At 41.6% G+C, this 15,450-nt stretch overlaps 2 protein-coding genes across 4 annotated transcripts; one reads left to right on the top strand and one right to left on the bottom strand.

Annotated features, from left to right (window-relative positions):
• The first annotated feature begins 27 nt into the window (after positions 1-27).
• On the top strand, positions 28-2,190 carry BCIN_02g07250 (hypothetical protein). Of its 3 annotated transcripts, none has more exons than XM_024691506.1 (2): positions 28-455; positions 521-2,190. In XM_024691506.1, exon 2 carries the CDS (start codon positions 528-530, stop codon positions 2,094-2,096), a length of 1,569 nt encoding a protein of 522 aa, XP_024547276.1. In that variant the 5' UTR covers positions 28-455; positions 521-527; the 3' UTR covers positions 2,097-2,190. The 3 variants fall into 3 exon arrangements, with proteins under 3 accessions (XP_024547276.1, XP_024547277.1, XP_024547275.1); XM_024691505.1 differs by having other exon boundaries at positions 28-457; XM_024691504.1 differs by having other exon boundaries at positions 28-2,190.
• A 1,756-nt stretch (positions 2,191-3,946) lies between these two features.
• Positions 3,947-5,577, bottom strand: BCIN_02g07240 (hypothetical protein). Its single transcript, XM_024691503.1, has 5 exons — positions 5,467-5,577; positions 5,124-5,321; positions 4,895-4,964; positions 4,660-4,839; positions 3,947-4,580 (listed from the first exon to the last, which is right to left on the bottom strand). The coding sequence occupies exons 2-5, from the start codon at positions 5,310-5,312 to the stop codon at positions 4,351-4,353; spliced, it is 669 nt and encodes a 222-aa protein (XP_024547274.1). The 5' UTR covers positions 5,313-5,321; positions 5,467-5,577; the 3' UTR covers positions 3,947-4,350.
• Positions 5,578-15,450: the final 9,873 nt, after the last annotated feature.

The raw sequence follows: 15,450 nt of genomic DNA, 5'->3' as shown, positions 1-15,450 counted from the left end.
AAACTTTCTTTCCATGACACGTCAAACGCTGTCTTTCCATCACCATCTCTATCTCAACCGCCATCCTTATTTCTATCACTATCTTAATTTCTATCGATATTTACATATCCCTAGGTTCCTCCATTTCCATTTCCATCGTCGTATTTATATCTATCTCTATCGCACATCGTCTATCGCGAAACAAAATTTCTCCTATATTGTGTTGTCAGTACCTGCTGCTTGGAACAATCCCGCCTGTGGTAATCTTTCAGTATCTGCTACATAGAACAACCCCGCCTGTGGTAGTCCTTCAGCATCTGCTGCTTAGAACAACCCCGCTAGTGGTAGTCCTCCAGCATTTACTGCTAGAATAACCCCGCCAGTGATAGTCCTTCAGCATTTACTACAACTATACCTTATTTCGCCAAGAGTCAAGGCTGCTCTATAGCCTGGGTGGGCTGGGAATCACACGTGAAGTGTGGGCTGTCATTTTCAAATTAAATTGTCCTTTTACTGTGCTTGTTACTAATTATAATTACAGGCAAATCATGTCGAACCCCACTAAGATTCTGATTGACAAATTCAAGCTACAACGAGTCCTCCGCGAGAGAGTGTTTGTGAAATGGAAAGATGAATCAGGTACATCCTGCACACTAGGTTCTCGTTCAAATCGTAACGGGCAGGATCTCAATTTTTTTATGGAGGCGTACTACAATGCAGAAGGACATATTCACATTCACTTCACTCTTCAAATATCTATTATACTTGGAGGGAAAAAGCAGGACATAGAAATGGTATTGGTTGTTCCTCCAGATGCCAATTTTGCAGATGCTTTTAAGCCTTGTTCCGTGTCGAATATCGATGATTTATCTTTTGACGACGTTTCTGCTATCCACGATGCTAAAATCAGCGATTCGCTATATGTTATCTGTATACAATTCGATCTAAATGCGAAGGGGTTTATCGTTATGGAGAAGAAACCTAATGAGAATATCAAACCTCGGACTAAAACCTCAGCAAAATTGCTTCTTGCCCTTGAATCTCTTTCTAATACGACAATCTTCACTGTATACATCAAGCCAAATAGTTATGCGCTAGTGGGCTTAGAACAACTTCATAAACGCTTAAGCAATGCTCCCATCGATACACACAAAACAAGCACGAAGGAAACATACATTGAACAAGTGCCTGAATTAGTGGAATGGAAATCACTACCACCGGCATATACCGAGAATCGTGTGCAGGTTCCCCGGTCACCACCGATTATTCTCGAACAGAAAACGCCACCACCCAATCTTAGCGAAGTGGCGATTGCAGAAACACCAGGTCGGATCTCAACTGTCCCAAATTCTCCGACTGTCCCGAACTACCCAACTAGTTCACCGTCTACATCGGTGCATGGCATTTTCTCTCCTAACTGTGAGGAGTTGTCAGATGGTGAAATAGACTTCGACAATATCGAAAAGGACATCGAAAAGGACATCGGAATAGACTTCAATGTGGATTCAGATGAGGAACAGCTCGCTAAGGAACAATTTGCCCAGTTGAATCCTAGAGAATTGGACAAACAATCCGACCATAATTTAGAAGCATCGCAGATACTTAGCTCGAGATTAGCAAGATGGTTAGAAGCGGCACTACTGGTAAACTTGGATATTAACAACCACACACATTTAACTACCAAATTATCAACTCTGGCTAGTTGCATCCGTACATCAAATACTAGTGCATTTGATACTACCTTGTGCTGGTGCTCTGCATTGTTTTTCTACGACCCACTGGATTCCGATTCCACCAATACCCTCGGGCTATGGGAGAAAAGAAACTTATGGCTCATTAAAGATATAGCCAGAACGATTGCATGGGCCGATAAACTGCGCTATAATGCCGAGATAAGTTCGTCGTTGGATCATTTTATGAAGCTGGGCAACGCTGCTCGTACTGCTGCTCTAGACCCTTGTAACAAGAGCGTTTATCTTAGACAAAAAAGTCTTTTCCTTACTTATGTATTAGTGGAGTCTGGTAAGTCGGGTAGTATTAGTCAAGAGAATAGTAAATCTGTTTCTCGAAAAAGCTTGGAAATTGATAGCAATGCGTCGAAGCGAGTAAAAATGTAATTTATACAAGATCAATCTGGAAACTCGAAAAAAACACTTTGGGGTACAAAACGCTGTTTAATCTCCCCGTCAAAACAAGACCCAATCAATTCCATAAACCTGCTGCTATCTAGGTGTGTGTGTATACCCCTTGTTCGCCGTCAAGGCATAGAAGGGCACTTCGCGCCGGCCGTATATGATGGACGTACCTGTTGGTATTCAGGATAAATTTTTCACGCCTCTGCTTTTCTCTCTGCCAACGTGACCTGAGAAATGGATGGGGTGAAGAGAAACGAGAAAATTACTGAGGCCGAAGTGTGAGGAATGCTGATATATGATTGAGTAATTTGTATGGAAATCATACCTTTCTCTCTACTTAGGCATGAAAGACCTGGGTAGTTCTTGTTTCAGTTTTACTTGACGACGACATGCATGCTTGTTCGTTATACACGGCTATTTCTGTTCAGACTATTTCCCGAAGAAGTCGGCCGAATTATTCGTCTCAGAACACCTAGCATTTCTGTCGTCGTACCAAACAAGTTTTCATCTAGTTCACTGCTCAAAAGATCTTCCGGGCACCTTTTGTGTCATTTCATTGAAGCCTAAGCTTTATAGAAGTCTGTTAAATATCACCAGAGTATAGCATGATCGGTCTCTCCTGCAATAACTCAGCTGAGATCAATTTCTTAGTCCAGTATCAATTAGCATCACACGGGCTTCAATGACTGGGATTCAAATATTATGTAGTTTCTAGAAGGGCTTTGACTCCCTTTGCTCTGGATATATTATGTTTCCTGTTTTCCGCATCCCTCAAATTTCAAACTCGTGGCTTAGGTCTTTCGAAACTTATGTCCGCGGCAAAGCGGGATTTTTGGCAATCATCGTGGAAGACTGTCTGTAACACTCCAATTATATTATTATTTCCACTGCTGTTATTTATGGAACTCAATAGCAAAATTTTACTCGGCCCATACACTCCGGTCTCCAAACCTGCAAATATTCCAGTAACGTGCCTCCCTCTCCACCACCACGTCGCTGATGTTTGTTCCCGGTCCGAGAATTGTTCCATACTAAACTTAGCAGAACTCCTTCACCGCACAAGCATATCGAGTCCAGCTGAATCGTCTAAAAAGCGTCTGGTATATAAACTCACGTGTATATCCAGGAAGAGCTAATGTAGAGAGGTGTGCAGCGTGTCGGTTATGTTCTGGAAGGTTTGGTAGCTGAACATTCTTCCTTGTAAACTTTGACGGATTGGATTAATTGGATGATACTTGGCTTTTGTGATCAAACAATCTGTGAATCTTAGTCTATGACCTTTTTCATGACAGTAAATGATTTATTATCGGCAACGAAATTGACCTTCACTAACGTCGATTCATCACTTGCCGCGATAAAGCCAAGTTTGAAAATAATAGAATGCTCCACGAGATCTTCACTGTTGATTTGTTTGAGATTTTATGGTTTGTGAAATATGCCAAATTTGATTGCTGTTATCATTAATAAGTTTAGGGAGATGCTGTTGTCGCTGTAATTGAGTATTTGGTTCCTCAAGTGAAAATGGAGAACTGTTGTTCTTCGCATAAAATCGAAATTTTGAACGGCCTAAAATTCTATTTTATTTAAGGCTCGACATGGAAAGACCTCATTAATTCATTCAATCTAAAAAATGAAATTCAATAATCTTTCTATACGTAGCTTTTGGTCGTTGATCAATAGTCACTATGTGAAATTCACAAGTCCATCAATCGTATATATGCTCAGCACGTACAACCATAAAAGATTCGATACCAGGTCATAATGCATGTGATCACTTTGACAGCAAAAATAGGTCATATATGAGAAATAGTGGCAAGCCATATTAATTTTAATGGGTATCAGCAGTATTAAACTCCATCCTATAATGAAATCCAGCGCGCAACGCGAACGCAAATGCAACGATGGTATAAGCCCAATGCCCCCTTTAAACAGTGCTATACCAGGCAAGTTTCTTCGCAACTTTTAAAAACCACGTAGGTAAAGCCCAACGCCTCTGATGCCAATGTAGATGCAACGATCTATAGACAAAATGGATTGAGAAAACAGACGATCATGTCGTCGTCTCGTCTCTCCGTAAATTGTAAACCCACATCCACCACACCATCCACCCCTGACCATCATCAACAGTAGAGTGCTCTAAAAGTGCCAGGGCGCGAGTTTCACGGTGCGACCCGTATCTTGGCAGCTGCTGACCCACGCTGGAATCAGCCCCCATGCTCATGCTGTATCAGAGGCCCTAAGTCAATATCACAATATTCTCATCATCTCCACCAAGTACCTGCCCATGTCCCCATTGCTCTCCTCTCTCCAAAGGCGTACCCCACGTGAACTTTCCACCCCATCCCCACCTCTCCTTTTCCGTCACTAAGGTGTTCAAATCCTCGCCTTCTCCAAGCTCACAGAACAACCACTTCCAGACAGTTAAGTCTTCCCCTTGGGGTGTTGATTCATCTGTTATTCTTTTCACTAAACGGTTGGGTCAGTCATTTGTACTCTTCATAAACGTATCGCTTCATGTGAATGGTGACATAAAAAAACTACTTACATTGGATCATGTCCCCATCTTGGTTCTGTATAGCCAAAGCTTGGATCCATAGTCCATTGGATCTATGTTCCAGAAGATGCTGGAGATGAAGTGGCACACTGCCAGGTACATATCGCTTCTTGAACTCCGTGAAGATATGAACCCTCGAAGGGCGTATTGCCGGTCGTCCGCCGACCCTTACTAGATATTATTAGCATGAAGCCTCCAATGTCCAACAAAGAGTTTGTGAGCTTACGGGCGTCTGCGCGGTATATTGGTGCGGCGAGGACGGTGCCTCCCGCTTCCAAATATTGTTTCAAAAGTTCCTATGCAGGTCAGCATGTGTACCTCAGAAGTCCCAATGCTTTCATTCAACATTGAATGAATTTATCAGAGCAAACTGCCAAATGTGAAGTTTCCATGTTTTAAATCAACTCAAACGACAAAAATCTCAGTGGGGAGTAAAATCTGGAAGAATGACTAACCATGAACTCTGTTTGGAGCTCAACAGTTCTTGTCTGCCAGCTATGGGCCTCCTGGGCCGGGACCCGTGTTTGCTCCATGAGCCGGTCGGTGCTTTCGTGGATTAATGATTCCATTTCAGCGCGGTTTTCCGCCAGGTAAATTTGCGTTGCCTGGCGGAAAACGGCCGTCTCCTCGGTAATGGCCTCCATTTTCTTCTTCTGGATAAGTTAGTATTGATTTGGCAAATTTAAAAGACAAATGAATTAGTCCTCGATTTTTCTTAGTAAATTGTGAAGAGAATGGAAAGTTGGAACATGTGGAGGGTGGGATATCCGGGCTATTGACTGGGGGAAATTTACTCACTTTTTCAAAAGATATTATGATCTTCGGAGATCTGTAGGACCTGTTAGCATGGAATCTTCGATATCAGAATAATAGAAAAGAAGTGTATGTCTTAAGAAACAAATGGAAAACTGACAAATCCGGAGATGGTAGGGTCTTTAGAGAGATGAAATATTGGGAAAATGAACAAGAATACCCGATTCGCAATCGTAAGAGATCTGAATTGAAAAGCTATGAGAAGTATGTGAAGAAACGAAGCTTGTTGTAAGATCAATATCTTGCTTGCTCCCTACTGGGGAGATGGAGTTTTATGGATCAGATAAACGACAGCGGTTGCTGATGGAAAGAGGTTTTCAGTGAATATTCTCAACAGATATGAGCCTTGATGCAAGTTACATTTATTGCAACATATAAACCGTGTATGGATTTAAAGAGAATAGAGATGGCCGATATGATTCAAGGTTAGAAATCAACAAATTGAAGACGGAGAGGAGGTTGGTAAATTCAGATGGAATAATTTTAAGATCGTACGAGGCAGCTGTCTGAGAATAAAGACACTAGTATGTATATCAAGTAGGAAGGAGCGAAACTTAAGGAGCTAAACGAGTTTGCAGATATTCGGTAATTCCAGGGGCTCTTTGAGGTCTTGAAGTGGAGAATAGACGTCGCAGCTGTTGATGAAATGGCCAATATTAAACAACTATAGTTGAATGTTCTCTGAAGATGGTGTGATATGATAGGAGTGGGTCACTGCGAAGGATTTTTATTGTAATTGAGGTAAAGATGAGCGAAACCCTGATCAACGAGAAGCTTGGCGTCGTCTCAACAACTGTCCACGTGAAATAACTTGTGAAGACACGCTGGACTTGACCTGATTGTAAAATGTTGAAAGCTTTGAGGATTTCTTGCGTTTAATGCGCAAACGGAAGAGCTTATAATCAAGGCGAAGTATCGTGGTCTAGGAGAGCGTTGTCTTTAAGTTAAAACAATGAGGGAAAGGAATGGTGGAAAAAGCCGTTATTTATATTATTATCGAATCGCTCGCCGTGCGTAAAAGGATTGATCTTTCGCGGCAGTAAAAGGTAAAAAGGAGGTTGTAGATGGGTTCTTTCTTCGACATCGATGGTGATCGTATTGTGACGTATGTCAAGCTACGACTATAACTCTCTTGTGCGAGTAAGATAAATTGACAGCATGCTCCTCGTATTATGTGTGGCAGTAGGTAATGTTGACTGAACTCTGTGTGAGACGGGAGGAATCGATGGCAGGAATTCGTAGAAAGAGGAATGGACAAGAAGCTGTGCGAAAATGGGAAGGCTCTATCTCAGATACTTTCTCGCATGAAGGATAAACATGGACGACCGGTATCGTTTGGCAGTGGCAATAAATAGTGACGAAGAATGGTATCGAGCGGGAAGAAATATCTTGATGGCAATCTTCTGTCACACGAGTAGAGCAGAAAGAGCCAGCAGCAAAGTAAGAAGAGGTTGATTATTAAAGGTCAGGAAAGTAGAGATATGTTGCCGTTGCCTTGTTTGTGATCGCTTTATGAGCGAGAGGTTTGAATTTATGGAGCACCAATCAGGATCTTGCACACAGGTCTTTGAAATAAAAGCGCTTGCTATGGGCCGTGGCAAAGCTCAATGGTGAATATTTACATCGTGGCGGTGAGTTAGGGCAAATGCCGATGAGGTTTACATCTCCCCAAAGAGGTGAATGACAATTTCAACGAAGAGACTGCTTCAGTGAATGAAATCCACCTGACTTTGGCAAGGTACTCCATTGCTTGCGATGTTCGCCTTCTATGTTATGATAGTGTAAGGTATAAACTTCTCTGTGCACATAACTGTACTTTCGATTTGAGGTGACTGACCCAAAGCGAAGAGTAAATTTTACATGGCCAAATGCATGGCATTGTGACGAAGGACAGACTCTTCTCTGCACATATGTATTTATATTGTGCTTAAAATAACTGATTACAAGCCCAGACGCCAATTTACGTAGTCAGACGCTGGTCAAGACCGTGTTAATTGATGTCATCTTTATGCGCTAGCATAGACTCCAACATGCAGTTATCCCAACGAAATGTATATCTACAACAATAAAGTAGCAGCTGGTAGACTCTTCCGTGTAACAATGTCGAGTGTAATAATCATAGAGACGGTTTTTTTACTCACTTGAACCACTGTGCAACGTGGTTAGCGTAAGTGTAAGGCAAGAGGTAGATGAGGAAGTAAAACTTACGGCCGGTGGAGCCATCTCGACGCTCCAATGCGCGCAATGTTACTGCAATTGGTATTAGATCAATCTATAAAGCTGAATGTGTACTATCAGAGTATTCTTACTACACTTCATTAAGTATTAGTACATTTTGTTGTTGATTAGCTTTGAAGTGTTTGAACTTTGAGTAAAGCGGTCTTGCTGGTCAAGGACATCCAGATCGTGCCATCATCAATCAGAAGAAGCTTAAAGCTTCAATTGAATCAGATAGTAGCAAAAGAATGAGAAGAATAATATAATAAGAAATGACTTACGTACCTTTGGTTTTGATAGGTTGGCGTTGATGTGCTGGTGTTGATTGTTGTACATGGTTGGTGTGAAAGAAAAGAGAAGTGGATTTTGAAGTTGAGCAGGAAAGAGAATTTGAATTAAATAAAATGGGAAGGTTTGTGTGAGATTAGTTGCACTAAGAATTAAACTTAACCTAAAAGGGTTTTAGGTAGCTAGATACCCTCGAGGGTCTGTCTCGGCGTTGCTACTTCCATGGCCTGGGGACTGTGAAGGACTGGTATTTAGAAGCTGGCCTCTGTATATTTTGCAACATATGCCTTTCTTGGGGCTCTTAGGCTTTCACATTCATCAGTGGTACTATCAGCTTAATCAGATATTCTACAGTAATATAATTTGGGTAGACCTGCCTTTCAACCTCCTTTGTTGTCTTGTTCTAACAGGTTTTCAACCTGACATACCTGATATACCTGATATACCTGTCTGGTCTCACTTAGCAGTATCAGATTATTCTGGAGAAAGTCTTTGAATCCTTTCATGTGCCATTAGTCTTTTACCTTGCTTGGATAAGTCCTTGTTTTGATATTACCCAGATTTTTGATTCCACCATTACCTCCAAGCTAATCTCAATATCCGCGAGCAGGCATCCAAATCAAGAGAGTAGTATGCAACCATGTCAAAAAGTTAAGAGCCTAGGTTGAGTTCCGTCTTCCATATCCTGTCCTGTCGCTGCTGAAGCTCAAATATGGTACTGCCGAGCAACTAAATGATGTTTCCTGTGTATGACTAGCTTCTGAGTATTCCGTGTTACTGGTATTAGAATCTCAACCGATCTCGTTGATCTAAACTTAAAAAAACTGATGTCAATACAAAGGAAGTTCGACAGCTCATTGTAATGGGATCTAAGAGGCAATCGGAATCCTCGTATTCCTTCAAATCTTCCCTACGACCCACAGAAGGTCAGTTATTTTCTTTATTTTGGAAGTGCTTTCTCTACAACACCAAATTTGTGCCATTATATACCACTAGAAGACAGATTCAATTCCGGTCCTTATCAATTTAGACTCGCAGAATAGCTTCAAATCCAGGGAGCAGCAGAAACCTACGATGACACGATCCGCCCATTCAGTGACAGACCCACCACCGATACTCGAAGGATACTACCCGCTTGGAGATGAGAACATGTCCTCCGGTTTCACTAGCCGTTATCTGATTACATTGTAGTTGCAGAGAATCGCTGCAATCCCCATGGTAATCTAGATCAAAAGGGTGATACAGCAGAAGGCTGGCAGATACTTACCTAGTAACTCTTCCAGCAGAAAGATTCGGTCCTTCTCCACCTCTGACACTGTCACCTCGAACGTCCTAATATCAGTCGTTGATCAGCCCTTAACCCACATGGGCCTCTACCAGTTATTACGAGCACCTCCAAAAACAGGTAAAGGACCTCGCCATCAACGAAATTCAGAGACCAGGAGCAAAAGGCCAGGGAAAATGAAGTACTTACTATGTAAAACGGATTATGTGAGTACTTCCCCTTGTGCCTTGCGTTTCTTATGATTGTTGAAGACCAAAGAATACTGACTACTTACCCACTGGAGATGCCATCTTTCTCCTGCTCCGTTTCTCAAAACCGGCCATCAAGTTCGAACCGCAGAGCTCAATCTCAACACTGTCAATTTACACAATAACCTGAAGCGAAGTCACAAATACTAAATTGAGCGGGCGTGAGGCAGGAACTTGCAACTCACAATAGGATTCGTGGAGGGGCGGTTGCTTCGTTCTGTCTTTGTTCGTCGTCGGAGACTTGAAGATACTACTTACCGATTCAAAACCCCATTTCTCTCTTCGAAAACTGACAATCATCCCAATATGCAGGTGAAGAAGCTTCTTTCGAGGTCTGGCGATAGCTCTTGAATAGCGCCAATATCGAGTGCGGGGAAGGGCAGGTGTTAAAATCACGGTAAGCTCTATTTTCTTCCAAGTGCTGCCAGGAACTTGCGCATGTTGACTGCTTACCAACCAAAGAACCTCTTCGGCAGCTGACAATCACTTCTTATTCGCAAGCAAAGACCTCACTGTTAGTTCTCGCGGTAAATCGGCACATGAAACAATAATAAACAAGGCGGGATATAGGACTTACAACTCAAAGAAGCTCCATAGAAGGTTAGGATCTCTCTCTTTGCTTCCGAGCGTTGAAGACGACCGAAGAATACTGACTTCTTACCCACTACAGGACTCCTTTCCCTCTTCCACAGTTCATCGACATACATGGTTCACGGTCTGAGGCAAGAGCTCATCATCAACTCTAGATATAGTTTGAATACGGAGGATCAACGTTATATAAGGTGGAGAAGGGATGCAAATCAAGATGAAGTCCGCGAAAATCTCTATGGATCGGCCCCTTACTTTCCGTTTTGAACATCATCGAGGACCAAATAACACAGATCACTTACACACGAAAAACCACATGGTCTCTCCACTTTAACAGTCGACCATCAGGATAAATTCGTGGCTGTAGAGGCTCAATGCCACTCCTCGCCGCATTTTTAAACAAGAAACGACACTAGATGAAGTATAAAACGGGATTCATAAGTCACAATAAGCTCCACGAAAAGACTTACTCAACATTTAGTTTCTAAGCATCCAAGAGACGCCAAAGCCCGAAAATCAAAACCTACACATTCACGAAACACTCTTGTTCTTCGATAATTTTCAGCAGACCGTCGACATCATTACCTCACGAATATATTGGCTCATTGCCAGTTTTTATATCCAGTCGACCAGCGTAGCAGTATTAGACTAGATGGAGAGCATAAGTTTAGAGCTCAAGATAAGATCTGCAGAAGGAATTTCTTGCATCACACCTTTGTTGTAAGACCGGAAATACTCTCGACGTTAACTCGACCATCAAAGGCGTATTATATGTGGTAACTGGCAGACAAGTCTAACTGGCAATAAATACCGCAGAAGTAGTTGGTTCTCTCTCTCGACTCCTACCGTCATTGACCCACCGATTTTATCAACTATTTCTACAAAGTCACGCTCGCTCTTTCGATAGGCAGGTTTTATCTTGGACTCATAGACACAGGAAGGAGCATACCATTGGCTCTCAAATTAGACTGAGTTCAATGCATGATAATATATTAGGTGGATCATATACAAATACACACATAAAGTGGGCTCAGGCGGTGTGATTGCACTCATTCATACCTCTAAATGTCACAGACAACTGGAAAGTAACAACTACTTGGCACCATAAGCCTTCTTCTCTGTTCCGATATATCAGATTGATTGTAAACATCGAGTACATTGGCAAGCGACTCATTCTATAATCGTCTTGGACCCGTATGACGCCATTAGATCAATTTGATAGCCGATAATTACTATGATAACAAGAATCGCCGATGGTTGGGCCCTTTTACTTGCTTTTGGTAATCCGCGGGGACTTTAAAGCCCTCTTGACTACTTATTGGACATCTCCCTTGAGTCCGAGCATTATATTCGTCATTAGCTGCAGACACATAAAGTTACTGTCCGTTCTCGCATGAAGTGAACCGAAATGCCGGCATCAACTTCAGGAGATAACAGGTAATCGCTACAACTATAAGGTCTTAACCTAGATTGGAGACTTCACACGACTCTAGCTATCACCGAATGTCCAAAATTGTCAATGATATATCAACTGGTAGCTCCTCACCGAGAACCAATCTTTATCCTATTTTGGAAGCTCAGGGAAGTTGACTGATGAACCGAACCACGCAGAGGCATTAAATTCCGCAATAAATCGATAAAATTTACAGTAAGAACGGTTAAAGGCAAATTTCAGCCTCTTAACTATACTGGCTACCTATGTTTGAATACTGAAAACCCAACTATTTTTAAGCGAAAATCTTCCCTGTCTCGCGAGAATGGGGCGCTAATCTAAAGGCATAACACGGCGTTAGATTATATTAGTTTCAACACCAAGTGCTACGATTATAAGGTTGGCGTATGGACCAGAGTATTATCTCAGTCTACTAGCTATCATCAAAGGCTGAAAAATATCAGTCACCTATCGGTGGAATTTTACTTTCTCCTTTGTATCATCGAGAAACTTTCACTCAACACAGGAACTAATCACTCATGATGACAAATATAGAAGGTGAAATCAGAAGATAGAGTCCCAGACACGTACTACGATAACAAGGTTCGCAGACAATTTTGTCTCGATTGCGGACCCAAGAGCATCAAGGAGAAAAAATAAAATCTTCCATTCATTGGGATGTAAATTCCAAACGAGCTATAGAACGGAATTGTGGGGAGGCGGCAAAAGAATCACCATATTTCCAGCAATTGAAGTCTACGCATCATTTCAAAAAACTTCAGCGATTGGAGTCGCCAAGAATGCGGCTTTTGATGCACTACTCTCTCTTTGAGACAGCTTTCAAAGACACGATATTCAAAATACCAGACCACGCTAAAAGTTGATCGGGGTGCGGATTTGAAAGAGGATAGTGGATGTTTGGAAGAACAGATGTATACTAAAATAATAAGACGAGCAGGAAAGCTTCTGAAAGGCGCAGAGTTCAAAGAGCCCAGTTCCGAGGTCCGGAGGGACTGGATCATGCCTGATGACTATGCCAACAAATTTTGTCTTGCGATTCGAGCCTTACTGTTTATTCTGGGGGTGATCAAGGAATAAATGACGTCAACTTCTTACCCATCGAGAATACCTCTTTCATAGAGGCGAGGGTCAAGATCCCGCAACGCGAGAGGGGAACTCGTTGTCTACTTGTAGTTGAACGGAAGCCAGAGATATACACTGCCTAAAGGCTCATAAGAATAAAGACCAAAAAGTATTCCCCAAGACGTTGAGCAATTCCTCTTTTTTTTTACCTCAAATTGAACATCAAGATATCAATTATGTACTCTTCATCAGTTTTTTACTCTCGTCCCACAGCTTACTCTCCTTCTACCTTCTGGAAGTGGAAAATTTATGGAAAATAGAGCTGGCCTAGGTTAGAGATTAAGATAACAGTGGCATTTGGTTGAGGAAAAAGGTTGAACTACTACGAACAGTTCTCAAAGAGATAGGGATCATTTTTCTCTTGTCCGGTAACCATTCGTTATCGAGGCTCGAACAGTATCGTCTGTCTCTCTGCAAACAGTACTTTCCCCCTATGGAACAGCCAATCATATTGATTATAGTATGAAGAGAAAATGGCCGAGGGCGAAATACTTCTACACTGGGGAAGATTAGATACTATTTACAAGTGTATCCTTTGCAAAAGAGTACCAACTTCACGCGGCTGATGTTCAAGTCCATACATGATAAGCGAATGTATGATGTGGACCCATAGGTGGATTTCACGAGAAGCCTAGTAAAGGCTGAGGCGAAACCCCCTAATTGAGTGCGATGACCCGATGCACCTTCTCTGGGAATGGGAGAAACACTTTTCTATGCTGTCTCCCTATGCCGCATTTTGACCTGAATCTTTTCGCCAATGAGACACACTGGACAAGGAAAAGGGTATACGTGTTGTTCAGAAGACATAGAGGTTAATGACACAAGAAAGATAATAAAAATACGAGAATAGCTTGAGACGAAGGCTCTTTTGATTCAGCAAGTCTGGGAAGGAATGTAGTTCTTGCTTCACTCACCCTCACTGTTATATTGGCTTCTGAAAAGTTGTTCGTCTCAAGTGCCACACAGAAGAGAGCAGGCAGCTTTCTAGGAGTGGGCGCAATGCGCTGCCGTCACAACTTACAGCCATCTTTCTTCTCAACCCCATCGAACATTGATGCCATGATAAGCAATGACGTTCTTCACTCCTGTAATATTGAAGAAGATGATCGAGCTTCATATACAGCGAAATGCATACTAGTAGACTTCGCCCTCGCCTAGTATGGTACCACTTGGCTATATGCAAGAATCTAGTCGAAAGACTATCATCCACTAAGCCCATACCGCAAATATAATTCTATCTCCGCGGTCTATCCTGTACTTGGGAAATTCCTCGACCGCATCAGCAAAAATATAAACCCTTCAAGAAAAATGCCGCTCTCTGCAACTCTTCTCAACGCTCCACCCAAGAATATGGTTACGCTCTGCCAAGGAATATATTCAACATAGTAAATCATGAACGTGAAAAGAAAGAATAAAAGGACATGGAAATAGCAAAGAGAACTACTCTTCCACCCTTCATCTCCATTCTTTATTTCCTTCCCTTGGAATTCTTCTCCTCTTCATATTCCATGGATCAATCGATATCAAGCTTTTCCTATCCAAAAAGAATTATTCTTTCCCATTTTCAAACCAGAATTCCCACTCATTACGAACCTTTCTTCGTTCAAATCACCAGAAAAAACACAAACACAAACACACACAGAAACATCCAAACATGAGTACAAGCACTGGAAGGTTTTAAATAATATAATCCTTCAGAAGAACGAATAAACACACAACTATGCTATCCTTCATAGATTATTACTTTTGGATGTCAATATCCCAAACAACTCCTCAAAAAAAAAAAAACTCTTCCAACAGCAGCTATAAAGACTTTATTTGCACAAACTCATTTCACTGTATCTCTCAACATCTATCCACATCCACATCCACATCCATCCATCCAATCAACCATCTAAAAGGCTCAACCTCGGCTCGGGTTGGACGGGCCAAACAATCTCCCATTCATGAACTATAGCAGTACCATTACCGAACCAACCACATCACACCACACCCCCAAACCTCGTGACTCTTCTGCTCGAACCCATCTGTTGCATATCTAAAAAGTTGATTTTTCGAATTATTGAGAATTTCTAAAGCTTTACTTACTACCTCCCCTCCATCCAAAAAGTTGATTTGATTGTTTGGGGGGAAATAGTTGAAAATAGTTGTTTTTCATTCCTCACCCTTGATTTTCTGAAGATATTCTTTTTCAGTTTTTATTCATTAGATGTTGAATTTTAGAAATGAATGATTATTTTATTTCTCGATTGATTACTCCCGGATTGAGTATCACTATTGTTTCACATTTAAAAAGTAGTATATTCAGGTTTTTGAATAGATAAAAAGATTTTGAGGTTGTGGGAAGTGTTTAGGTTGAGTATGTGGATGTTTGATGGAATTATTTGATTTCTCTTTCCTTTCTTTTTTCTTTTTTTGCTAAGAGAGGAGAAAAAGTTGATTATAGATGGATGTGTGGAATAGAAATATAGAGGGTATGTTTGATGATTAAACTATAAGTTTGCAAATTAACAACTTTTTGGAGGGGTGTTGAGGAGGGGAGGGAGGGAGGGAGAGGTTGGGTGTGATATTTTTGGTGGGAAGATGTTTGTATGGATGGAGGGTTTGGGGGATACTGAATACTGAATACTTGAAAGTAGGGATAAGGACAAGGAAGGGGTGGGGGTTTTGAAGGGATGGTTATGTGGTGTGCAGTTGCACTTGGAGTTGGGGAGTTGGAATAGATGGGTTGAAATATGTAAGTTAGATATTGATGTGAATGAAGTGAG

The sequence above is a fragment of the Botrytis cinerea genome, chromosome 2 (assembly GCF_000143535.2).
Source record: "Botrytis cinerea B05.10 chromosome 2, complete sequence".
NCBI lineage: Eukaryota > Fungi > Ascomycota > Leotiomycetes > Helotiales > Sclerotiniaceae > Botrytis > Botrytis cinerea.
This window is presented reverse-complemented; position numbering and strand designations above follow the sequence as displayed.

Coding starts and splice junctions, on each gene's coding strand:
- BCIN_02g07250 (XM_024691506.1), top strand. CDS start 528: ATGTCGAACCCCACTAAGATTCTGATTGACAAATTCAAGCTACAACGA.
- BCIN_02g07240 (XM_024691503.1), bottom strand. CDS start 5,312: ATGGAGGCCATTACCGAGGAGACGGCCGTTTTCCGCCAGGCAACGCAA. Junction 4,965..5,123: donor AGCTCCAAACAGAGTTCATG/GTTAGTCATTCT, acceptor TGACCTGCATAG/GAACTTTTGAAACAATATTT. Junction 4,840..4,894: donor AATATACCGCGCAGACGCCC/GTAAGCTCACAA, acceptor AATAATATCTAG/TAAGGGTCGGCGGACGACCG.